This window comes from Orycteropus afer, unplaced genomic scaffold (genome assembly GCF_000298275.1).
Source record: "Orycteropus afer afer isolate SDZICR_OR568_19922 unplaced genomic scaffold, OryAfe1.0 scaffold00034, whole genome shotgun sequence".
NCBI classification, from domain to species: domain Eukaryota; kingdom Metazoa; phylum Chordata; class Mammalia; order Tubulidentata; family Orycteropodidae; genus Orycteropus; species Orycteropus afer.
In genome coordinates, this window is record NW_006921621.1 from 10,204,499 (window position 1) to 10,232,356 (window position 27,858).

The 27,858-nt window shown below is 38.2% G+C and overlaps 1 protein-coding gene across 1 annotated transcript in view; it reads right to left on the reverse strand.

The window, feature by feature from the left end:
• The window catches only part of MEP1A (meprin A subunit alpha), a 47,404-nt gene extending 21,306 nt beyond the window's left edge, over positions 1-26,098 (reverse strand). Inside the window, exons 1-8 of the mRNA XM_007936295.2 lie at positions 26,030-26,098; positions 25,919-25,943; positions 25,774-25,824; positions 20,436-20,476; positions 19,657-19,732; positions 12,455-12,572; positions 5,389-5,564; positions 632-853 (exon numbers count right to left, since the gene is read on the reverse strand). Coding sequence (XP_007934486.1) covers positions 632-853; positions 5,389-5,564; positions 12,455-12,572; positions 19,657-19,732; positions 20,436-20,476; positions 25,774-25,824; positions 25,919-25,943; positions 26,030-26,098 — 778 coding nt within the window. The remainder of the gene's footprint in view (positions 1-631; positions 854-5,388; positions 5,565-12,454; positions 12,573-19,656; positions 19,733-20,435; positions 20,477-25,773; positions 25,825-25,918; positions 25,944-26,029) is intronic.
• Positions 26,099-27,858: the final 1,760 nt, after the last annotated feature.

Genomic DNA, 27,858 nt, shown 5'->3' on the forward strand with positions numbered 1-27,858 from the left:
TTTTAGAACTTGACAACACAGACACAGCCCTACCCACCCCATAGAGTCCAGTGATAAAAAGATATATAACTGTGTTTTGCTATATAAATGTGAAGCATGAGCTACTTTAGGTCAAGAACAAGGTATAATAGCATTAGGCTTCATACTTAGTAGGTCTTCTATACATATTTATTGAACATAACTAATTATTATGTCTCTGATGACTAGTAGGGTCATCTTTAAAAGTCCCCAACCCAGAGGAACAGACTTGGTCACCCTAGGAATAGTTAGCCAAGGGTAAGCATTTTGTAGGATACAAAATAGTCAAGTGTATCATCATTTATTCTAAGTACCTGGACCTTTATATAATGATGCATCCTCCAAAAGGAAGCTAAAGAAGTTAGACAACACCAACTTCTTTCATTTGGCAAAACACAACCTCATAATTGATTTTCATAGCTATCTTGTGAGATAGGTATTATGATTTTTTTCTACTCTAAAGAGAAAACAACTAAGATTATTTCGTTTTCCCACATTCCTTCATCTAGAATATGGGAAAGAAGAGTAAAGGAATATGTAAAGGAAGCTTCTAGAACCAAAGGAATCTCTGTTGGAGCTAGTTTACCCAGTCCTCAGACCCAGGAGTACTCACTGCAATTGTACATTCGGTTCAGCCTTTCTAAATCAATGGCACTGAAATCCAGGCGCTGCCCAATGACAGAATTAAATTCAGGGATTTTGGCCGTGATGGTAGGGACACTTTCATTCTTGTTAAATGAGAAAGGTTCGTAGTGCATCAAAGACTCATAATCATAGGGTGTGTTGAGGTCTGTGATGAAGTTGTCATTATAGGTGTTAAAGTTGTGCTGGTAACCTGTCAGGGAGACAATGCACAGGTCCTGCTCAGTCACATTATTTTCCCCGCCAAGATCTCTTTGATCAAATGCTTAAATAGAGTCCAACCCCACAACTAAAATATATATATGTGAAGGTTGGGCAATCCTACTTCCGTAGTGATACTGCCTCAGAAACCCAAGGAGGGGTCGCTATGAGTCGGGGCCGACTCAACGGCAAATAACAACAACAACAACAACAACATATACAAATATATATATGGTTAGCATGCTCAGCTGCTAACAAAAGGTTGGCAGTTTTAGTCTACATATAAGTGCCTCAGAAGAAAGGCCTGGTGATGTAGTTCTGAAAAATCAGCCATTGGAAACCCTATGGAACACAGTTCTACTCTGACACACATAAGGTTGCCATGAGCAGAAGTCAAATATATGGCAAATATAGATAGATAGATAGATAGATAGACAGACAGATAGATCTGTATCTATTTCTATGTCTAATCTATCTATCTATCTATCTATCTGTCTATCTGTCTGTCTGTCTGTCTATCTGTCTATATGTTCAGAAAGAGAAGGTAAAATGTCAAAGCTAACATAAGAATTCCAAACATGAGGAAAATGAATTTTTGAATTCTGAAAAATGTTCAAGATTATCTTCAAAATACATCTTCCTAAAAGCCAAGTACTCCAGCTGCCTGTGTCTGCCCAGAGCTGTACCTGACTGGATCTTCCATAGGTTAAGAAAAGGAAATCTGAGGGGCAACGGGAAAAATAAACAGGTAAGAAAGGGGCTCCTGCCAACCAAAGTTTATACCTTTGCTCCCAGGAAAAGCATCACAGAGAAAAAAAATAAAATGAGAAGGATAAAGTTTATTTTCATTTCAAAACAAGGAAGGAAAATATCTTATGAGGAGATTATTACAAATGAGATAATGTATACCACAATGTGTAAAGCTGAAATGAGAAACCAGTAAAATATTCTTTTAATCAACTAACCATCAGAAATTTACTGTTTCGGTTGCAGTAATGCAGAAAGGTCCCTGATTTCTAATTTCCCTCCTATAAAGTGATAGGAAAACGAAATGAAAATGCTCATAAGTCCTCCATTCTCATAACTTTCCATCTTTATGTTCTGTCTTCTTCTCTAGCTCATCTTTCAGTTATTTTTACAAATTAAAGAGAAGAAAATACAATTACATTTCAAAGACATCACACAAGTGTGTTTAGGGTGGAAGAAGAGTGGTGCTTTGGCGAATGGGGGCCAGTGGAGGTCTCCAAATGCTCTTGAAAACACTAAGGAGCCTCTTTGAGGAAGACCTTGTGTTAACTCTAAAATGAGGACACTAATGTCTCTTCCTCCTAACCTATAGGAATTTAATGGGGAACTACTTGGCAGGAATCAAACATTTTCAGAGAGGGGACAGTACTGAAAACAGTAAATGAACTAAACAGGGAAGGGGAAAACTAACTTCTTCCAGAAAGCTCAGTCCTAAAATGTCATTTAAGGTGAGCTGTAATGGTAGGTTGCCAATCCCTGCTAAACCTCAGGAGTCGAGTTTTTTTTTTTTTTTTGCTCAGTGGAAGGGAACAGATCCAGAAAACAATCCCTACCCAAAAATGTAGCTGGGCTTAGGGAAAGAACTATATCACCAGCACAATATCTTCTTAGGTTACATAGTATGATTGTCATTGTCATTGACTGGAAATGAAGTATTATCAAACTTATCCTGAGAAATAATATTGCCCTCGACTATAATCTTACTGGATTTGACTTGTCCTTTGATAACTGTTCTCCAGTTATTGCAGGCAATTTAGATATATGAAATTACACCTGCTGAAAATATAGATAAGAGATGAGCAAACATGAGTTGAACAACCCACGCTCAACCCAGGGGTAAGCAAGTCTGAAAAATGACCTCAGCAAAAGGTACTGGCTTACTCAAAACAAGGGGAACTCACTAGACCTAAAGCCATCTTAAAAGTACTAATCACAGCCACTTTCAAGACATAGAAATAGGAAGTTTTCTAATGTCTCATATAATTTTCGGTAAAGCAAATTATTTGTATGGGAAAGTATGAAATGCAGTCCTCTGGGCAAATATGGACTAAGTCTAATTGTACCATGAGTCTCACACTCAGAGATTTAGTGATTTCATATATGACCTTCTTCTCTCTCTCTCCCTTCACATACACCCGGTTATAATGTAATTACACCTGGGCTACAAATACATTTCAGTCTAATCTATTATTTTGTCTCTAGATGAATACTCTCCACTAGTCTCTAGATTAGATTGGGAAGCTACAAAGAATGTTGCTTTTCCTATAGCTCAGTGGTTGAGTGGTAATGTAATAGGAGTGAGGCTTTCACAAACCACAGTTACCCTCCTTTCCCACCTCTCCTAGAATTATCAGAATACAATAGACTGGAGGGATATAGGTTAAAAACATCCCACAGGTGATTTTGACGTGATTAGACATCCTTAACCCTATGTCAAGAGACAGTCATTTATCTACACAACTTCAAAATTAGCTAGTTCTGGCAGAAATATTGGGGGATTCACATTAATTTTAAAGCGTAGCCAGTTCTTCCATGTCCCTAGGAGTAAAATTAGTAGAGTTTCACTATAATATATGAACCTATATGTGGTAGTTAAGGTTGTGTGTCAAAGTGGCTGGGCCGTGGTTTTGAGTGGCTTGGCAGCTGAATGTAGTTAACTCCCCATGATAAAACTGGTAATCATCTCCATGATGTAATCTGCTGTGAGCAGCTAAGATGCTGCCTTCAGGGTGTGACCTACTTTCAGTATATTAGAAGTTTCGAGAAAGGGCTGTAGCTTTTGGCACATTTGGATCCTGCATTTGGCAGAGTCTCCATCTCAGTGCCCTGCCATGTTGCCTGATGATCTTGGGACAGTGCCGTTTTACCTGTCAATCTTGGGTTCATCAGTCTCAGGAGCCAGCAGCTGCATGAGTCAGAAAAAGTCTCCTGATCTAGTGGGTCTGGAACAGGAGGCAGAGCTGAAGCCCAAGGTCAAGGGGCCTTTGTCCAGCCCCTAGAGCCAGCACTTTGAACTTGGATTTCTAGCCTCCTAAAATGTAAGAGAGTAAATCCCTATTTCATCTGCTTGTGGTAGGTCTGTTATAGCAGCATTAGAGAACCAAGACACCATATGTGAAACTTGGATCTAAATTAATAGCACATATGAGACAAATATTTGTTTCAAAAAAGCCATGTGTGGTAATAGTTGAAGCATTTCTAGTATGTTAAAGTTCCGTTAATATTTTATTGCCAAAATACATGTTTTTAACACTTGCTGAACAAATTCCTAATTGAATACTATATGATTTCTCAAACACAGTATTGACTTTTTCTTCAGCACATTAGGAAACATTTAATAAATGATGTTTCAGTGTATTCAAAAACCACCTATTTAAGTGTTTAAGGCAGCATTCAAGGGAACAAAGAATAACTAAAGAACATTGAATATGTTAGAATAGCATAACTGCATAATAACACTTCAGAAGACAATTGTGTAGTCTTCTGTTTAGTTCACAGAAGAGTGAGGTGCTTAAAAAGGGGAAAGATCCAGAATGTCCGATTTTGATTAACAAGAGTGTAGATAATTAGTCAGAAATAACAGGATAGGGTTTGCAATTTCAGATAACAGTATTCTTCATTGTTTTGTTTTTAAACACCTATCTTTGATTTGATAAAAGCCTATCAGAGTTTGTCCTGTTGTTTGTTGGTTGCCTTGAGTCTATTCCTACTCATGGCAACCCCATGTGCTTCACAGTAGTACTTTGCTCCGTAGGATTTTCAAGGCAATGACCTTTCAGAAGCAGATTGCCAGGCCTGTGCCCGAGGTGTTTCTGTGTGGTTTCTGCTAATAGCTGAGAACTTAGCTATTCACAGCACCCAGGGTCATCATACAGTAAACCAAATATCATACAGCCTTCTAGAGCTACATGAGATTACTAGAACTAATGATATTTCACATCCAGAAAAATGACCCTGATGTCCTCAGAGACCAAATTCACTTTACTCACTAAGATGGGAAAATAGACAGCATTTTAGACAGTTTCAACAAACACACTGAAAAAGAGCAAAATATTCAGGTTAACTTTCAGTTAACCACACATTTAGTTAGCCAACATACACCAGCCCCTGAGACACTTGTCTGGGATCAGTTAAAATCATATTAGCACAGAGAGGCCAACACATCCTTAAAATATATAAATAAATAAAGTTGCTATTGAGTTGACTTGAACTCATGATGACACCATATGTGTCAGAGGGTTTTCAATGGCTGAGTTTTCAGAAATAGATCACCAGGCCTTTCTTCTAAGATGCCTCTGGGTGAACTCAAACCTCCAATCTTTAGGTTAGAAGCTGAATGTATTAACTTCTCACACTACCCAAGAACTCTATAATCTCTCTATTTTGCTCATATAAGAAGATAAAGCCCCAGACTATACAAATTTGGCCATGCCAGAGTTGGTCTCAGTAAGTGATAAATATAATAGAACATTTCATCCAACCATGCTGGGTTATACATACCTGGAATAATTGCATCCCACCAGATGTTCACATAATCATCTCGGTCAGTCCTTGACTGCTCATGGTAAAATCCCAAAGCGTGCAGGATCTCATGTTCAATGATGGCCTTATTGTCACACCTTGAGCCAATGGAAAGATTCTGTCCCACATGTTTGTCGCCAACTTCAGACCAGCATCTTTAAAGAGAAGAGAGAACATTTCTCCCAGCGAATTAAGTCCAAAAGTGGCTATAATTTATCCAATTCCAGAACATAAATTAGAGGGAAGTTAGGTTTGATTTTTTGAAAAATGATCAATAGCATTCTCATATATTGATGGTTCAAAACTAAGGGAATGGTTAAATAAGGAACATTTCTTACAGGGAATTTTAAACAAAAAACAAACTCAACTGCCATCGAGTCAATTCTGACTCATAGAGACCCCCTTTGGGTTTGCAAGGCAGTAAAGCTACAGAAGTAGATTGCCCAGTCTTCCTTCTGCAGAGTGGCTGGTGAGCTTGAACCTCCAGCCTTCAGGTTAGCAGTCAAATGCCTTAGGCACTACACCACCAGAGCTCCTTACAGGGAATTTTATGCAGGCTTTAAAGTGTTACCTACTTGGAGAAAAAGTGATTCTAATAATGCATAAAGGTAGAACAAGCTAAAAATTGGTATTCTTCCTCCCCTCAACGTATCCACAGAACATTGTAAAAATTAACCCAGATAAGGCTGCCTAAGTTATTTCTGAAGGGCTTCAGACAAAGGTGACCCATAACTTCCCTCTAAAACCAGGGGACTCAGGAACACCAAATTCCTCATAGTGAATCCTCTTGCCCTCTTTATTCCAATTTTTTTTTTTGTCTTTTCTTTTAAATCTTATTTTTCAACTCCCTTAGCAAACCCAAAGGACCCACAGACCATCTAATTATTGATTTTAAGTTGTGGAATGAGAACCTATACTCTAACCAATGCTGAGCACAATGAGACATTTACTAATCATTTTTATTTTTTAATTTAAATAATATTTATTTAAATGCTAGCACTGAGGGTACAACAGTGAAAATTAATGTAACAACTATTATTTATACTTTGCAGTGCCAGACACTGGACTGTGACTGGCTATTTTTTTAAAATAGACTTTATATTTTTAGAGCCATTTTAGACTTAGAGAAGAATTGCACTGAAAATTACAAAGGGTTTCCATATCCCCCCCCACCTCCCGCTTCCCCCAACATAGTTTCACCTGTTAACATCATGCATTCATGTGAAACATTTGTTATAATATATTATTATTGACTAAAGTCCACAGTTTACATCAGGGTTCACTCTTTGTGTTGTTCAGTTCTATGGGGTTTAACAAGTGCATAATGCCATGTGTCAACCATTATGATGTTACGTAAAATACTTTCACAGTTCTTAAAATGCCCTGTGCTTCACCTATTCTTCTCTCTCTCATTTGCTGAAAGTTTGAACTTCTGCACGATAAATCACAGGCTCGGTGGCAACAGGTGGATAGGTCACTATTATTTGGACTCCACTCGATTACAATGGGTTTGGTTTTTGGTTTTGGCAACAGGCACATTGTCTACCTGCCATTGTTTTCCCTAAGATCTCTAACATCATACACCTTCAAATGCTAATTGATTTGATTTTTTTTAAATGCGTTTTATTGAAAGATAATTTACGTACAGTGAAATGCACAATACTAAAGTGACACGGGTCAATGATATATACATATATATATATTTTTTTTTTTGCAGTGTTCCCTCTCCTTCCCTCCCACCTCTGATTACCAACAAAGTTTCCTTCCATATATAAACCTTTACTTGACTTTTTATAATAATGAACTAATAAAATATTTGTCCTTCTGTGATTGACTTATTTCACTCAGCATAATGTCCTTTCCAAGTTCATTCATGATATGTAGTGTTTGGCAGATTCTAAATTATTCTTTATTGTTGCATAGTATTCCATCATGTGTATGTACCATAGTTTGGTTATCCATTCTTCTGTTAATGGGCACCCAGGCTGTTTCCATCTTTTTGCTATTGTCAGTAGTGCTGTGATGAACATGAGTGTGCATATATCTGTTCTTGTCCTGGCTCTCATTTCTTTGGGATATATGCCTAGTAATGGGATTGCTGGATCAAATGGTATTTCTAATTCCAGCTTTTTAAGGAATCATCGTACTATTTTCCACAGTGGTTATATCATCTCACAGTCCCACCAGCAGTGTATGAAAGTCCCAATCTCTCCACATCCTCTCCAGCATTTATTATTTTCTGTCTTGTTGAACTTTGCCATTAGTGCTGGGGAGAGATGGTGTCTCATTGTTGTTTTGATTTGCATCTCTCTGATGGTAGTGCCTAAGGCTTTGACTGCTAACCAGAAGGCTGGTAGTTCAAACCCACTAGGCACACTCTAGAAGGAAGATTGGGCAATCTAGTTCCATAGTGATACTGCCTCAGAAACCAAAGGAGGGGTTGATGAGTCGGGTTCAACTGGAAGGTAGTGAGTTTGGTTTTGGATAGCTAATGATCATGAGCATTTCTTCATGTATTTGCTGAATATCACCTGAATATCCTCTTTGGTGAAGTGTTTATTCATGTCTTCTGCCCATTTTTAAATTAGATTGCTAATGTTTTGTTGTTGAGATGTTGGAGCTTTCTATATATTTTAGAAATAAGTCTCTTGTCAGATATATAATTATTGACAAGTATGAATTTGTTACTGTCATTTTGTTATGTGCTTTTCCGTGGTGTTGACTTCTTTGTTCCATGTAATTTTCCATACTGAGCTCGTTTTGTTTATGAATCGTGTTATCACTTCCTTCATTGTTATTATCTTGTTGTTGTTGTTGTTATGTGCCATCGAGTCAGCCCTGACTCATAGCGACCCCTCCTCGGGTTTCCAAGGCAGTATCACTACAGAAGTAGGATTGCCCAAACTTCCTTCCGAGAAGTGGCTGGTGGGTTTGAACCACCAGCCTTCTGGTCAGCAGTCAAGTGCCTTAGCCACTATGCTACCAGAGCTCGTATTTGCTAAATATTTGTGCTGGTCCTCTTTTTGATTTTGATGTGAGGGTTTATCTTTTCTTTGAGGTTACCCTGTGATTTATAATATTCTTCCCAAGTTTAGAACAGTCCGTTCTATCTTGTAATTGTCTTGACTTCCCTACCACTTAGAAGTTCTATAACTACACAATTTTTTCCCTCTTTTTGGTTTGTAGTTGTCCTCATTCATCAATTGATGTTTCTGGTTCCCTGTTTATAATCTTGTAGGCTTATTTACTTTTGATACTTCTATATCTGGGTTGATTTCTGGGTTATGTCATCATGTGTGTTATGGTCAGTTATTGTTTGCTGTTGTTGCTTCTCTGTCCAAAGGACTCCCTTTAGCATCTCTTGTAAGGTTGATCTGGTTTTAAAAAATTCCCTTAATTTCTGCTTATCTGGAAATTTCCTAATTTCATCATCATATTTGAGGAACAATTTTGCTGGGTATGTAATTCTTGGTTGGAAATGTTCTCTTTCAGGGTTTTATATATATCATCCCATTGTCTTCTCACCTGCATGGTTTCTGCTAAGAAATCTGAGCTTAGTCTTCTTGGTTGTCCCTTGTAGGTAACTTTTCATTTTTCCTATGCTGCTTTCGGAATTCTTTCTTTTTCTTTGGTTTTGGTGAGTTTGATGATGATATGTCTTGGTGATTTCCTTTTGGGGTCTACCCTGTTAGTGGTTCATTGGACATCTTGAATGAATATGTTCTCATCTTTCATCATACTGGGAAAATTCTCTTCCAACAAATCTTCAACAATTTTTTTTCTGTGGTTTTATTTGTCTCTTCCTGTTATAGAATTCCAATGACACATAGGTTATTCCTTTTAGTGGTATCCCCCATGAACCTTAGGCTTTCTTCATTTTGGTTTGATCTTTTTTCTGATTGTTCCCTTTCCAAAGAAGTATTGAGGTATTTGACTTCAATCTCACTAATTCTGTCTTTCATTGATTCAATTTTACTCCTTTGCCTGTTCAATGTGTTATCTATTTCTGAAAATTTAGAATTAATCCTCTAGATTTCTGTCTGTAGATTTTGTATCATTTGGACTCCACTCAATTGCAATAATTTTTCATTTCTTTTGTTATTTTGTTCTTGTATTGTCTTTCAAAATTATTCTAGTGTTTTCTCTGTGCTTTCCTCAATTTTTTCAGTGTTTTCAATGATCTTTCTCTCAATTAATTGAAGGTACTTAAATACAATTGTTTTGAACTCCTTATTAGGGATTTCCAATGCTACGTCTTCCTCAGGGCTGTGCTTTGGGTCTGTATCCTGGTCCCTTGTTTCTTCTGCTTTATCTTGCTTCTTTGTGTAGACTATGATGCTCTGTTGTCTCTGAGGCATTGTGATGTTTTGTGTTTATATTTAATTGGTGATTGTATGTTGGAGTGACCAGCCCACGATTTTTGTTTTATTTGTTTTGTTTGAATGTTTTCTATGTAACCAGTGTACTGTGCTGTGCTCCTCTATTCACTAGTTGGCAGCACTTATACACTCACCACCTGTCTCCTTTCCCATTGTCAGGCTCCCATATGTCCTTGCTGTCCTTGGCAAATGGAACCTATTCTTAGGTTCCTGGAATCTGAATGAGAATGCTGTCCCTTTAAAATCCAAAATGCTACTGCTTGTGAACATTCAAAATAGCTGTGCCCTTGGTCACTTTAGGAGCTCTGGTAGCATAGTGCCTAGGGCACTTGACTGCTAACCAGATGGCTGGCGGTTCAAACCCACCAGCCACTCCTCAGAAGGAAGGTGGGGCAATCTACTTCTGTAGTGATACTGCCTCGGCAACCCAAGGAGGGGTCGCTATGAGTTGGGTCCAACTCAACAGCACATAACAACAACAACAACACTGTTCACTTTAAATATCCAAAATGGCTGCTACTTATAAACAATCAAAATGCCTGAACCCTCGGTCACTTTAAGTATCCAAAATGGCCACCACTTGTAAACAATCAAAATGGCTGCATCCCCCAGGCAGCTGAAAGTCCATAGCTCAGGTTGTCTCCCTCCTTGCTGTTTCCTTTCTGAGTCATAGATCACCAGTGCAGTTGTCCCTGCAGCCCTTGACAACCAGGGCTGATCTTTAGGTCAATTCTCAGGTCCCAACATCACTTGGAAATATTCAGGGTGTTGGTCCTGTCAGAGAAGCTGACAGTCCTCTGCTCTGTCCATCTCCATACTCACTGTTTCCGTTCAGGTTTTTCCACTAGTTGGTGCCTAATCCTCTTCTTATACTTCCTTTCAAAGCTCAGGGCTCCAGGATTGCCTTCTGTATGTCTTTCAATTGGTTTCTCTTTTCTTTGTTGAAGAGGATCTGTGTAGCTTGTCTGCCTATTCTGCCATCTTACCAGAAGATTGATTTGATTTTTAAGATCAAAGATGAAACTTATTTTTCTATTTTTTAACAACTTTTCTAGGTTCTAGTTTATGTACTGCTGCGCATGGGGTCGCTATGAGTCGGAAATGACTCAACGGCACCTAGCAACAACAACAGTTTATGTACCATAAAATCCACCCATTTTAAGTAGTCAATTCAATAATTTTTAGTAAATTTATAAAGTTAGGCAAACATTACCATGATCAGCTTGTCTCTCAAACAGTAACAGCTCCTTACTAAATCAGAGTATCCACAACCTACAAGAAGCAATTATTCTTTATCTTTATTTATATATATATATATATATATATATATATATATCCCTTAATAGAAAAGCATAAATTGCAAAAATATAACAAATTCCACCATTCTGCAAACTTTTGGCCACTGTCTTTCTGAAAGAGCTTAGGGATCGTCCACTCCAGAGAATCAGAGCCCCCTCTTCACAGGGGTATTTTGGGTCAATCCCTTTCCCCAGGCCTTCTTCCCTTCCCTAACTTAAATGTCACAGAGGTACCTCTTGACCACTGGCAAATAAGAGCCCTCTAGATTCCCCTTGTACAGAGAATGTGCCTCATGCTGACCCACCCTTTCATCAGGTACCTGCAGACTGAGTTATCAACTAAACAGAACCCAAGGAAACTGTAATTGGAAAAGGATAACTTTTGAAAAGTGATCATAATGACTTTGTTTTATTTTTAAGAAAAAGAAATTTCTCTTTGTGAATATAAGTGATGCCAAAGTGGTAAAGATGTAAATAAAAGTGTTAAATGGATTTTCTCCTGACATTTTAAATGAATTAGTTAAGATTTTGGGTTTTCATGAAAGTCTAGAGTTTGCCAAGGACAAGGTAAAGTAGTCAGTCAAAAGCAGAAAACCTTTGAAATCTTAATAAAGCCTAAACTTTCCTTTAAATGTTGTTCCTTCTCATAAAAAGAAAGTATCCAAATACTTTTGGTAATCTCCATTTATATGACCCACAGGAATCTCAAACAACCTGAATAAAATTGTATGATCCCACTTATATGAAATATCTAGAACAGAGAGATGTATAGAGACAAAGTTAACTAGTGGTTACAAGTGGTGAGGAGGAGGACAAGAAGAGTCATTGCTTAGGGCATACTGATCTTTTTGTCTTTTTGTTAAAAGTGATGGAAAAAATTGAAAATTAATAGTAGTGAGGGCTAAACAGCATGATGAATGTAACTAACATCACTGATTGTCCATGCTAAAAATGTTAAAATAGCAAATATTTTCTTATATACATAATTATGATAATAGAAAAAAAAGTACTGTAATTAAAACACAACCTTAATCTAAGAAAACAACTAAAATAAACCTCAGCAGTTCCGTGGAAGGAAGATGGGACAATCTACTTCCGTAAAGATTTACCGCCTTGGAACCCAATCAGGTCGCTATGAGTCGGAGTCAAATTGATGGCAGTGGTTTTGGAGCCCAGAGGTATCTAAATTCCTTATCTCATCACAGCTTATTAAAAATATTGTATAATTTAAAAATTCACTATCAGAGATTTAATTTTGTTTTTAGTTTCTTTCCAATTTCTTATTTTAGCCTTTGAAAGAGAAGTGTCACTTTTTATAAACCAAAGAATAAGATGCATCTTTTTCACACTGTAAAATTTCATACTAACCCATCAAACTTCTGAAATATGATATATGAGCTCTCGCCTTCATAAGGTTTAAAATCCACACAGGACTTGAGGCGGAACATTTCAAAGGCATAGAGAATGGCTCCTTTGGCATTCAGCTCTGCAGAAATCAATAAAAATGTCAATGAGCGTTATTTACATCTTAGAGAGTATATATAACTTTAGAGGAAACCATACCACTACATGAAATCCATAGAGATTCACAACAGATTGTTTGGGGGGCAGTAAATACATTCTTTGGAACCTAAAATGGCAAAATTAGTTGTAGGTAGAAACATCAGCTGCATACTTTAAATGCAGAGTATAAACACAACTACAAAATGAGAATACACATTTGTGTATGTGCCTGAATTTTTATCACAAAATAACTTCTTTGTTTTCTTGCTTTCCACAATTCAAGCAGAGACTATGAGTGCATTGCCTCAGAAAGCTACATGGCAGAGCGGAAAATGGAGGTGGCTTGCAAGTGACTCTGGGTTTCGTATGCACAAAGTGCCTTGGAGAGAAGCAGTGAGAATGGAGTTTCTCAATCTAGCCCAAAAAGGCATCTCTTTCTGCTGGAGAAAGAGAACAGAACTTAGAGGTTTGTGGGTTCTGAAAGCATTAAAAGTACAGATGGTATTTTGCCCTACTTCCCTTCCCTTGAGGAGATGACAAATCTGGACAGCCAGCACTGCAGGCAGTCACGGAAAAAAAAATTGTAATACAAGCTTGACGTCAATGCAACAAAATGGACTAATGGACTTAAATGGGCAGATAAAACAGATGCCTAGCAATAACCTGTGGGACCAATGGTCAGAGATCAATTGCTTTTCCTTTTACCCAGTATGCACACACCTTGGCGTTGCGTAAGGTAAGGATGGGGCAGGAAGAAAGATACTCCAGAGAAACTAAGATAATGTTTTCCTTTGTAAGTATTTATTTACTTGTTTTGTAGGTTACATCAGCTCATTGGAGGAAACCTAAAAATTAAGATATATTATATAAAATTAAATCATATTTCTTGTACGAATGAATGTATACTTCCTTTCAAAGAGTTTGTAATTCTTGGCAGGTTATTAGGCAATATCTTTTTTTTTTCTGGACCTTATTTATTTAATAAATCACCAAGTTGCAGATTCCACAGTTCAAATGTCGTACATTATATGAGGGTTATTAAAAGAAATATTCTTTGAAATTACCAAGAAATTAATTTTGGAAAGAGCACAAACAGCAACAACAAAAACAAAGCATGCAATAAACATACTGAAGGATTTTCAAGGACTATTAACCTATTCTTAAGGTGCTCTGTGGTGCAGCACCTAAGGTATTTGACTGCTAACCAGAAGTTTGACAGTCCAAACCCACCAGCTACTTCACTGAAAGATGTTGTTGTCCGAGGCAGTATCACTATGGAAGTAGATTGCCCCATCTTCCTTCTGAAGACGGGGCAATCTACTTCTGTAAAGATCTACCCTCTTGGAAACCCAATGAGGGTTGATATGAGTCAGAGTTGACTCGATGGCAGTGGGTTTTGTTATTACCTATTTTTTTTCAGTGGCAGATTTTTTTTTTTAATTGTGATTTGGATGAAAGTTTACAGAGTAAATTGACTTTCTATACAGTAGTTCACATACACTTAGTCTCATGACATTGACCACAACTTACCACAATGCAACAGCTCACCTCCCACCTCCTCCCGATAGCTACCTCTTCCTTGTGTCCATCCCTTCACACACTCCTGACCACAGAGCTGTCTCCTTGTGCATAAACAGCCCTTCTTTCTTCCATGATCATTCTCTCCAAGGAGTGTATCTACTTAGTGTAAATGTTCACTTCATATGCCTGTCTTTTGTTTGGCTGGAAGTCACAGGAATGGGTTCAATTCCAGACCTGAAGGGCAGCTAGGGGTCATAGTCTCAGTGGTTCCTCCAGGCTCTATCAGATCAGCAAAACTCATCCTTTTTTTTTTTTTTTTTCAAATGATTTTAAGTTTTGTCCCACATTGTTCTCCCTCTATACCCAGGGTCTCCTACATAGATCGCCCTCCAAGTGGTTGACAGTGGTAGCCAGGCACCATCTAGTTCTTCTGGTCTTTAGTTGTATAGGCTGTGGATCATATGGTGTACAAGCGCTAGGACTAATTGTTTCCATGAATCTTTGGTTTCCTTCATTCTTCTTTGCTCTGGACTAGGAGAGACCCATCATTGCATCTAGATGGCTGCTTGCAAGCCTTTGAGATCCCAGTTGCTACTTGCCAGAGTAGGAGGTGGAACAATGTTTTGTGTAGTATTTATGCCAATTGAGCTTGATGTCCCCTGTGACTATGGTCCCGAGCCCACAGGTTCAACTACTTGCTCCCTCTGGGTAGCTGGCTGTGCCCAAGAAGTGGCTATAAACTTGTCCCTTATCAGTTCTACTATACACCTAGGAATTCTTACAGAACATACAAACACACTTGTAAAACCATGGTCTGCATCCCTATACATGGTCTTGGGTACACTCCCCCTGCATAGACATACCTAATAGTTCAGCCTCTCCACCCATCTATCTACCCATATACCCATGTTTGTCTTCACTGACAATGCAGTACTGTATGTGTAAAAGGGTACATCTTTGTTGTCTGCACCTCCCATACACCTCTCCATGTCTTCCTCTTCCTCTATGCTACCATGTTGATCACTTACATTTGGTACATTGCCCATCTCTTCACACAAATCAATACTTATCTCTACATATCTAACAGTGTTTCCTAATCTCCCACCCCTGGTAACCAACAAAAGAAAATTTCCTTCCATATATAAACCTTTCCTTGACTTTTTACAATAACGGACTAATACAATATTTGTCCTTCTGTGATTGAGTTATTTCACTCAGCATGATGTCCTCCAAGTTCATCCATGTTATGCAGTGTTTTGCAGATTCTACATTATTCTTTAGGGTTGCATAGTATTCCATTGTGTGTATGTATCATAGTTTGGTTATTGATTCCTCAGTTGATGGACACCTAGGTTGTTTCCAAATTTCTGCTATTGTAAATAGTGCTGCAATGAACATGAGTGTGCATATGTCTGGTCTTGTCATGGCTCTCACTTCTTTAGGATATATACCTAGTAATGTAATGGCTGGGTCAAATGGTAATTCTAATTCCAACTTTTTAAGAAATCGTCATACTGCTTTCCACAGTGGTTGTACCATTTTACAGTCCCACCAGCAGCAATCTCTCCACATCCTCACCAGCATTTGTTATTTTCTGTCTTGTTGAACTTTGCTACTAGTGCTTGAGCAAGATGGTATCTCATTGTTGTTTTGATTTGCATCTCTCTAATGGCTAATGATCGTGAGCATTTCTTCATATGTTTGCTGGCTGCCTGAATATCCTTCTTGGTGAAGTGTCTGTTCATGGCTTCTGCCGATTTTTTAATTGGATTATTTGTCTTTTTGTTATTGAGGTGTTGGAGTTTTCTATAAATTCTAGAGATTAATCCCTTGTCAGATATGTCATTACCAAATATTTATTTCCCAATCTGTAGGGTATTACTTATTTTCAAGGAGCTCTGGTGGCACTTTGGTTTTGGGCTTTATTATTATTATTATTATTATCATTAGTACCTCTTCTTACTTCTTAGGAGCTCTGGTGGTATAGTCCCTAAGGCATTTGACTGCTAACCAGAAGGCTGGTGGTTCAAACTCCCCAGCCACTCCTTGGTAGGAAGACTGGGCAATCTATTTCCATAGAGATACTGCCTGGGAATTCCAAGGAGGGGTCACTATAAGCCAGAGTCAACTCGATGGCAGTGAGTTTTTTTGTTTTTTGGTTTTTGTTTTTAGATTCTTTACTTGTTAGGTATAGGTGCTGTGATGTTTATTTCAGGTCATAGTGACCATAGGTACTACAGAATGAAACATTGTCCAATCTTGTGTCATTCTCACAACCCTTGCCATGCTTGAGCGCATCATACTGAGGGGCTCATCTTCTAACACTATGTCAGACAATGTTTCCCTGCTATTCATAAGGTTTTCAGTGGCCATTTCTTTTCCCGGAAGTGGATCTGGCCACATCTTCCTTGCTAATCTGTCCTGGTGTGAAAGCTCTCCTGAAATCTTTCCACCATAGGTGACCTTGCTGGTAAGTGAAATACCAGTGGCATAGCTTTCAGCATCACAGCAGCATGCAAGCCACCCTATACAACAACTGACAGATGAGCGGTATTACTCTTACTTAATGACACTTAAAATATTACAAAGATGTACTTAAGAGATGTCACATAAACATAAGGAAAAATGTTTGATTATACTAAAAACAAGCTTTTTGGAAGTGGTACTGCCTTTGCTATCCTTAGGTCAAATGGTGGAAGTTCTAAGAGTGGTTAATTAAAAAATGATATCTCTTTATCCCTCTTTACACCTGACTAAGTTATAAAAATGGAACTAAGCAACTAGACAGACACTTCACAAAAGAAGATGTACAGATGACCAACATGTAAATTGCCCAATATCATTAATCATTAGGGAAATTCAAATTACAATGAGGTAACATTTCACAAACACTAGAATGGCTAAAATTAAAAGTTGACAACACTAATATTAATGAGGATATAGAGCAAATGGGATACTCAAATGTTGTTAGTGGGAGTATAAACTCGCAGTCACTTGGAAAGCAATTGTATATTTTCCTACTAAGTTAAACATACATATACCATCTAACCAAGCAATTCTATTCCTAGGCATTTACCCAAGAGAAAAAAACAAACCGGCAAACATGTATCAACACAGACTAGCACAAAAATGACCATGGCAACATTCTTTATAATAAACCCCAAACTGGAAACAATGCAATGTCTATCAACAGGAAAATGGATAAACAAGTTGAAGTATACTCATAAAATGGAATATCATGTAGAAGTAAAAGAGGATTCACTATTAATCCACAATGACATGGATGAATTCAAATATATTGTGTTAAGCAACAGAAGCCAGAGACAAAATAATATATACTACATGATGACACTTATCTGAAGTTCTATGTCAGGTAAAACTAATCTGTGGCAGAAATTAGAACTCAGGTTCCTCTTGGGGAATGGGAATGAAGATTTACTAGAAAAGAATACAAGGGAAATTTCTGGAGTGATGGAAATATGTATATAGGTTTCCTCATTTGTCAAAAGCCATGACTTACAAAATGCACCTGCCTTGAGCATTGCGCTCTCTAAAGAATGGTCTACATGAACGGAATCAATGCCACTAAATTATACAGGTAGCAATTGTTGAAATGGTGTACATTTTGCTGTGTATATTTTCTCCAGAATAAAATAACATAAAATGAATTACAAAAAAAAAAAAAAAGCCAATATTTCTCTGCTAAGATTTCACTCTATGCAAAGTTAACTTTAAAACAGGGAAGAATGCAAATATTGAACCCTAGTAAGTAGATTGCTTTTCACAGTGATATGAATCCATAGCCTGAATTTTTTTTTTTTTTTATTATTCATTCTAAAGATTATTCTCATGTGGTGTTACTGGAAAATGTTTTATTGCTGCTGCTCTATCTCTACTGGTGCAAAGGGTTAACATGCTCAGCTAACAACTGAAAGGCTGAAGCTTCGTGTCCACCAGAGGCACCTCAGAAGAAACCATTGGTGATCAACTTTTGAAAAATCAGCTACTAAAAACCCTATGGAGCACAGTTCTAGTATGACACACAAGAGGTCACCATGAGTTGGAACTGACTTGATGGCAACTGGTTTATCTTTACTGACTCGACCCAAGTAGAAAGAGTTTGTTACTTAAGCTGCAGACTTGCAGAATTTGAATCACCTGGAACAGGTTGGGCATGTAAAATCTCGGGCTCTAACCCTGACCTACTGAATTAGTCTCTGGACTTTAACAAAATTCTCTGGTGAGTCTTATGCACACTGAAGTTTCAGAAGCACTGACTTACACCTCATAGTCTCATGGTGAAGGGTAAATAAAATACCTGCTGAAGGTACAGGGCAAGGCCTATAATATACACTGCCGTCAAGTCAGGTCCGACTCATAGCGACCCCTCCTTGGGTTTCCAAGGCGATATCACTATGGAAGTAGATTGTCCAACCTTCCTTCCAGGGAGTGGCTGGTGGGTTTGAACCACTTGCCAGCCTTCTGGTTAGCAGTCAAATGCTTCAGGCACTATGCCACCAGAACTCCCAAGGCATGTAATAGGGCTTCAGTTAAATATGTGTTGGTGGGAGAGGGCACAGTTGTGACCAACATAAAAAATGTCATGGAAGGGAGCCACTGTTAAATCATGCTCCAATGAATACTGTTCCGGAGAACACTGGGAAAAAGTCAACCCAACAATCCAACAAATAACTGAGAATGAAAGCATTTGTTTATATCCAGCTCTTCTCCAGAAAAGGGATTTCAGGCAACACTGATAACATTAATAGAAAATACTTAAGCATACTCTACATCTCCTGAGAGTGAGAACAGCCTTGCAGTCCACCAAGATTGAGCAAGTTGTCTTGACTTCCTCTTTCCTCTCAGATCTTCCCCCACCTTTATAGGCCCTGGCGGAATCATAGCAAAGTTGCTTCTCAGCTATCAGTCAGCTGCTTGAGGTCAGCCAGTACCCACGTATGGGTTCTCATATTTATTTATTTCCACCAATGAGTAAAATGTCACTTATTCTTTATCTTGTAAGAAAAAAGAAGTAATTGTTAACACTTTTTAGGAACAGGAACATGTGAAATAAATATCAACATTTCCATTTCTCAAAAATGTGGCATGTTTCTCTTGAAACAAGAAAGGAAAGAAAGTAATATGTTACAAATGATATCCTCAAACTTCAGGTGAACCTTGTATTAACTTAGCTTCACCTAAAATATTGTTTAACATGAAATTTTTCCATTGCTTTGATGCCTAATTATATTTCTTTTTTTTGTTTGTTTGTTTTTGCTTTTTTATGTTGCTACTAGCTTCACTAACATTTTAATGTGTTCTACATTTTAAACATTATTTTGGGATGTCCTATATCTCAGAAAGCTTAAGTGGTGTGGGTTTCAATACAAGTCTTGTCTTTCTTGGCAGGGGATAAAGAATCACCAGGGCTTGGGAACTCCCCTACATGTTAATGGTTACTCTCAATCTGAAGTTCATAAACAGGAGTGGGAAAAGAAAAAAGTTAAACCAGAAGTTCCTAATTAAGAATGATTAATTAATATTACCCAGATTATCAGCCAGAATGTAAGGAATGGGGAACTTCCACCTGGTGGTTGGGTCTCTCAGGCCATTTCTGGAGTTCTGCAAAAACAAAGACAAAGATGACCAGGAGGCCTAGTCTTCAAGATGGTCCTCAAGATCTCCTTGTCCCCTTTCCTATTAACCTCCTACACCACAGTCTATTGCATAATTTGAACTATTGTTTTCTGAGTATACCATCAGTAGAAATTCACTGTAGACAATTTGGAAAAGTCAGAGAAATTACTAAGAAGGAAATGAATAAGACTCACAATTCCCAAAAACTGAGATAAACACTCTAAACATATCCATACTTTCCTTCCCTCTCATTCTTCACTTATTAGCAAAATTGGGTATACCAGCAATTTAATAATTGTAGACTCTTGTGCTGCATAGGAGCTCTGGTGGCATAGTGCCTAAGGCATTTGACTACTAACCAGAAGGCTGGCGGTTCAAACCCACCAGCCACTCTTCAGAAGGAAGATTGCCCAATCTATTTCTGTAGTGATATCACCTCGGAAACCCAAGGAAGGGTTGCTATGAGTCAGATCTGACTCAACAGCAGTTAGTTTGGTTTGTGCTGTGTGCTATTTTTTCATCTATTTTTGTCATCATCAACTAAAGTGGAAGTCCTTATGCACACAGATTATAGATTATTCTTCTCTCCACAGTGCCCATCCCAGGGGTGGATCTAGAGCAGAGGCTCACTCTCCAATGGCACAGCCAATCTGTGAAGAACGTCATCATGTCCTTGTCAGGTACTCACCCGCAAGAAGATGTCCCCTTGAAAGAGGTTCAAGCCTGCATCTAGATATGGATTTCATAAAAAGAATATAGGAGAATTGCTAAAAGACACTCTTATAATAAAATTAATCTTTGTCATTATAAATCTTTAATTGTTCATTTTTATGTGTGAAAATATTTTTTAAACAATGCAAAAATTTTCTCTAAGTAAATATAAATCACCTGTGAGCATCACATATTATTGCATATATTGTTTGCAGTTTTGAAACAAGGAAACTTGTCCAAGAGTATTGCAAGTAAGATGTGAGTTAGAAGGGATCTTATTGATCACTGACTCCAAATCTCTCATGCTTCAGGCAAAGAAATGGAGTCCAGAGACGGTAAGTGATGTACTAAGTGGTCAGTGGACCGGCCAGCATTGGAACCCCTGAATTCCTGTCAGGGCCCTTTTCGTTACTGTGCCATCTCACCTTTTATGCCTAAGCAAATGGGTTGATTTTGCTCTGTTCCATGAAAAAACAATGGTACCCTCCAAAGCCAAACTCAAAGTGATATCCTTGTAATAAGGAAGATCAAGTGAATGTCGATAGTTCAGTTCAAAACCGTACTTCCAAACATATCCTGTCAGGAGCTTAGCGGAATGTACTCTACCACTGCAGGCTGGTGTTGCTCAATTCTAGCCTCACACTGTTTCTGAAAACAAGATCCTTAAAAGGAAAAATCCTTGTGGGGAAACTTCCTGAGCATTTAAAAGAGTGTCACTGTTCTCATAAGTATGACATGAACAGTGTCCTTCCTATAAAACACAAACTATGTCAGACACTATCATTGGATTACCCTTCATTTTGAGACAGCCCCTGACAGGTGGGAAATCAAGCCAGAGACAATTACTATAAGTTCCTTTGATAACAAAAGCCCTATTTGGCATAATCTTTTATTTATTCAGGAGCTCTGGTGGTGCAGTGGCTAAGGCATCTGGCTGCTAATCAAGGGGTTGGTAGTTCAAACCTACCATCTGCTCCACGGGAGAAAGATTTACAGGCTTGGAAACTCTATGGGGCAGTTCTACTCTGCCCTGTAGGGTTGCTATGAGTCTGAATAGCAGTCGGTTTGGTTTTTATGGTCCATTCAAGGAGCCCAGGTGGCATAAAAGGTTAGGCTCTGGGGGTTCAAACCCACCCAGCAGTTCTAGCCCTGGAAATCTGCTTCTGTAACAATTACAGACAAGAAAACCCTATGGGGCAGTTCTATTCTGTCACATGGGGTCACTTTAAGTGGAAAACTGCCTAACAACAATGGCTCATTTAAGAGCTGGGTTAGGTCTCTGCAAATGACTCCAAGGAGCTATTAGGTAGGAGGCATCATGTTTCACTTGCTAATAAGTAACACTGTATCTGCCTTACGCCTTACATAAGCACTCATTGCCTAGCTTTGCTTAACCTCCATAACCCTAACTTATTTATATGGTAACTGCTTAATTAATCAGTAACAAAATCAGCAATCACACCACTGCATTGTATATATTTAGGGAGATGTCCAAGCCCAAATCTATTCACCATCCAATTCCTTTATTTAATGCATACTTATTATATGCTCAATATAGCTCTCTGAGTCAAAAGCACTCCAAGGCAACTGATTTTGGTGTTTCAGTGTAATACGTCCTTATTGTTTCAGATGCTGGAGATTTAGCTTTAAACCAAACAATGGCCTCAGGGAGATGGCATTCTTGAGGGAAGTGAGGATAAGGAAACAAACAAGCAACCAAATAAATGTAGTGTGTGTCAGATGGTAATATGTGCAATAGAAAACACTGTGTGAGGGAGGTAAAGGAGGATAAAGGGTTGCTATTTTATACAGGGTGTTCAGAGAAATATTTCCTGATAAATAGAAATCTGATGGAAGTGAAGGAAGCATGTGTGTCGGAGACAGAAGTGATAGCAAATACAAAGTTCCTGAGACAAGAAAGTCTTGATACCTTAGACCTTGTTGTGGTTAGCTGTCTTTGTGCCAGCTATCAACTCATGGCACCCCATGTGTTACAGAGTAGATCTGCTCCATAGGATTTTCTTGGCTGATAGTGTATTGTCTAAGGCACTTGACTGCTAACCAGAAGGCTGGCAGTTCAAACTCACCAGCCACTTCTTGGAGGGAAGGTTGGGCAATCTACTTCCATAGTGATACCTCCTCAGAAACCCAAGGAGGGGTCGCTATGAGTTGGGTCTGAGTCCACGGCACATAGCAACAACAACAATCTTTATGGAAGGAGCTCTGGTAGTGTAGTGGTTAAGGCATCTGTCTGCTAACTAAAAGGTCACTGGTTCGAACCCACCAGCTGCTCCACGAAAGAAAGGTGGGGCAGTCTGCTTCCATAAAGATTTACAGTCTTTGGAAACCCAATGGGGGTCACCATGATTTGGAATCAGTTAGATAGCAGGGAATTTGGCTTTTGGAATCTTTATGGAAGCAGTTCACCAGTCATTTCTTCTGCTAAGTCACTGAGTGGGTTCAAACCACCAAGCTTTGGGTTAGCATCTGTTACAAACCAGTTGTATCACCTAGGCTCATTTGTCTTAGGGCAGTGGTTCTTAAGCTTTATCATCAGCATGCCCTTGAAGGCTTGTTCAAACACAGATCTATGGTCCCCACCCCCAGGTTTCTGATTCATTAGTTCTGGGGTGGGCTCTGAGTATTTTCTTTCTTAACAATTTTCCTTATGGTACTGATATTGCTGGTTGGACACCACACTTTAAGAATTGCTTTTGTTGAGGAATACCTATTAGATCAGGGTGGCTGGAAAGCTTGAGTGAGTATAGGAGAGAATAATTTTTAAAAGACATCAGAAGTGGTGCAGTTAAGAGGCCTCTGCAAGAATGAAGTGAGAGATGAAGTGGCTTGTCCCACGATGGGAGCAGTGAAAGACACAGAAGAATTAGTTCATGATAAAATTTGAAGACATATCTAATAGCATTTGCTGAAAGATGTGATAGAAAGAAAAATATTGAGGGAAAACTCTGAAGTTCTAGATCTAATGAACTAGAGGGGAGGAATTGCATTTAACAAAAAGAAAAAGAGTTGGAGAAGCAAGTTTTGGGGTGGAAGATAAGAAGGATTAAATCAGCATTGTGAGGCATGGAGAAAAGAGTCAAAAGATGACATCTCTTCTGAATAATTTTCCCAACCAATTTATTATTTTATAATCTAGCTACATGACTAACCCAATCAATCCTTGTTGCTTGTTTGGAATGGCATAAAAAAAATGCAGCATACTTACATAGTAAAGAGATTTTTTTCATTGGGATTATAGTTCAGAGGTGGTTGTGAGGCTGAAGAATAAGAAATGGCTCAAAGATGGAAGAATTAATCCTTACTAGATAAATAAGGATTAGATTAGAAAAACACTAATTATAATCCCAGCCTTGTTTTAAAATACAATAATTCCTCTGAATTCCATACATCTTTCTTGCTCCAAAGAGAGATACTTTGATGACCAGCTCTGGAGTCTTAGGATCCATCTACTCATTCACCCGTTTTCCTGACTGCACTATTTCTACTCTCTCTGTGCAATCATTCTTAATACTTTTCCAATTACTGTATTTTTCACATATAACATGTCCACATAAATAACACCCATACCCACATATAATATGCATAGCATGGAAACTAACATGGAAGGGAGTTGCATTGTTTGCCAAAACTACATGATGCACGCATTATTCATGTAAAAATATGGTAAATATGAACCAATATGTCTTCCCAGTGAATGGGACAAGGCCAAAGAAATTTAATCCTTATGCATAAGTTTGTCTTCTTTGTAATATTCAGATGCTACATCCACTCCTCATTTATTGACATGGTTAGGCTCTAGAGACCATGTCATTATGCAAAAATCAATGTTTTATGAAAACATTTTATGACCAGATCAGATCACAAAATGGAGGATGACTACATCATTATATAATTGCCAACTTACATCATTACATAACTGCCAAACCACTGAGAATCATGGCACAGCCAAACTGACATATAACCTTAACAATCACCACCATTACTCTTGCCTCACACTGCAGCATTTGTTACTGCCAGACATATATCACTAATGTGCAAAATAGGGAGTAGATTTTTCACTATTGTCATAACTGTGAGATATTGAATGATGAGGTGGTCAATAAGTCAGAAGGAGTCCCTGGATGGTGCAAACAGTTAAGTGCTCAGCTGCTAATTAAAAGTTTGGAGGTCTGAGTCCACCCAGAAGTGCCTTGGAAGAAAGGTATGGCAATCTACTAAAAAGTCAGCCAGTGAAAATCTTGCAAAGCACAGTTCTACTCTGATACACATGGAATCACCGTGAGTTGGAGTCTACTCCATGGTACCTGGGTGTCAGTCATAGGACGTGAAAGTGAGTCTTATCTCTACCAACTGTGAACTTGGGCAAGTCACCCTACCCATGAGGAGCCTCTGGTCCCTTCCTGCAAAATGAAAACAGCACTTACCCCACTGACTACATCATTTGACAAATGAACATGCAACTGGTTGTGAAAGCTTTTGTAAATTCTAAGTTGTTTATAATCACGAATATCTCTACTTCCACCAATCCTAAACAAACATGCTGGAATGTAGAGGCTTCTCCCTCCTTTGAAAAGCAGAACAACAGAGGAAGAGACAATGATTACTCAGTTTCTCTTGTCAACAATGGATGAGGTTGGTGGATTTCTCTGAGAAATGTATTTGTGGGCTAGATGTCTTAAGCAGAAATATTTTTCTATTTCACATTCTTCGCTAAGTCCAAACCAAATGGTTGTCAGCGGATATGACTGGCCAAAAATGGGGTAAAGATTTATGGCGTAGTGCCTAATGCATTCGACTGCTAACCATAAGGCTGGAGGTTCAAACCCACCAGCCACACTTCTGAAGGAAGATTGGGGCAATCTACTTCCGTAGTGATACCACCTTGGGAACCCAAGGAGGGGTCACTAGGACTCGGATCCTACTCAACAGCAGTGCATAAATATAACCATAGACTTATTCCTTATATTTTGTCACTGGCAAGCAGAATGATTATCACTTTTGTTTCCTTTATTTTCAAAATAGAAAGAAAAAATTGAAATTTTTATAAACAGAAACTTGGCGTGTATTTCTAGATCCATCTAGGACTCATTAGCTTTCCTAGAAAACGTAGTTTAACCATCTTTCTCTTTACATATTTGCATTTTCCAGAACTCTGCAAATCCTAATGTAGTACCAACAAATCTTTCTTCCCCAGAGTTATCCAATTGAGTATTTTGAAGGTAAGTGCTTTTCAGCCATTCTATCACTGGGTTTTAATTATTTCAAGGCACTAATAATGCAGAGATTTAACTCACCTAAATTGATTTCTGAAATGCCCTTCTGTTCACCAAAATTGGCATCATGTTCTATTAAAAGTGGGGGGAAATGTGGTTACTAGTCTTGCTGAACAAATGAGAAAAAGTTCAGAAACACTCACTAGGCATTTCAATTGCTACTTACCATTTCCTTTAGAAAGATGTTTAATCTGAAAGGGAACAAATAGACAGAAAACAAACAATGTATATCAGAATTCATATTTCTAAATACTCAAAAGAGCAAAAAGCTACTTACCGATATAGCTGTTATATGGGCAAAAAGCAAGGTGAAAGAGAGAATACAAGAGAATCTAGTCCAAACCATTGTGCAAGTGAATGCCTGTTAGCAGACACCTTGTGATAAATACACCTTGAACCTTCCCCTAACTGTCATATTACATTTGAAACTTTGACCTTTCCATATGTACTTTAGCATTAAAAGAGGTGGTCAATGAAAATGTCATTTACCATTTTGAGGGAAGTTACTAAGTTTAACTTAAAAGCTCAAATGTCAGAGACCAGAAAAAAGTTTTAGAAGTTTAACTGAGATTAGCACATAAAAATCAATAACATTCCTATCAAAAACAAAAATCAAAACCCAAACCTGTTGCTCTGTGAGTCAATTCTGACTCATAGAGACCCTATAAGACAGAATAGAACTGCCCCATAGAGTTTCTAAGGCTGTAATAGGAGTTCTGGTGGTGCAGTGCCCAAGTCATTTGACTACTAACCAGAAGGTTGGTGGTTCAAACCCACTAGCTACTCCGAGGAAGGAAGATAAGACAATCTACTTCCATAAAGATTTACCATCTAGGAAACCTGGTATAAGTCGGAATTGACTCAGTGGCAGTGGGTAATCTTTACAGAAACAGATTGTTGTATCTTTCTCCCTCAGTGCAGCTGCTGAATTCAAACAACTGACTTTTCATTTAGCAGCCGAGTGCTTAACCGCTGTGCCACCAAGGCTCCTTTATCATTCCTGTACACCAGCAATAACTGTTCGTAAAATACAACAGATAAAAGATCTCTTTCACAACAAAAAATAAAGATCATCTACAAAATGCTTATAAAGTACTTAAACCTAATAGATTAATTAGAATTTTTAAAGAAATTAGAGTAATTATAGAACATAAAGGCACAATTAAATATATAAAGGCAGTCTGCAAGTTACAAACTTCCAACTTGTAGACAATTCCTCCTTGCCTTTAATGTTATGTAAATTTATCCTCACTTTGAAAGGATTGAAACAACTCCTAAACCAATACCAAAACCAAACTCACTGCCATCTAGTGAAATCTGACTCACAACCCCTACTGGCAAAAATCATCTTCACTTGCTGTCCATGCGACTTTTAAATTACTGAAAAGGCTTTGAGCCTTTTTTTTTTTTTTTTTTTTTGCAGTAAAGCCTACATAAGAATTGTATGCATCTACAAATTCTTAAAGACATAAGAATGGACCTTGTTTGTAATTTAGAGACTGCCAGTATATTAAATAGTCATTGCCATTGAGTCAATTCCAACTCCTCGTGCCCCTCTAAGACAAAGTAGAACTGCCCCTCACGATTCCCAAGACTATAATCTCTACAGAAGGAGACTGCCATATCTTTCTTCCCCAGAGTGGCTAGGGAATCCAACTGTGGGTCTTTTTAATTAGCAGCCAAGTTCTTAACCATTACTTCACCCAGGCTCAATATTATATATAATGTTCAGGGACAAAAAGATTCAGTAAAATAAAGATGGCAATCCTTCCATATTAATCTAGGAATTCAATGCCATTCCAGTAACAAATTTTAACAAGGTTTTCAGTGGAAATTCACATGAAAGAGGAAACCTCCAAGAATAGATAAAAAGTATTTCTGAAAAGGAAAATCAAGGAGAAAAGAACTGACTTATAAGCACACTGAGAATATAAAGTTATGGTAGAGAGTATGATATTGTCAACAAGAAAAATCAATGGGGACAGGAGTACCGGCAAGATGGTGGACTAGGCAGAAGGACTGCACAGACCCTCTTCAACAAAGAAAAGGGAAACCAATTAACACAGACACAGAAGATAATCTTGGACCCCTGAGCCTTGAAGGGAA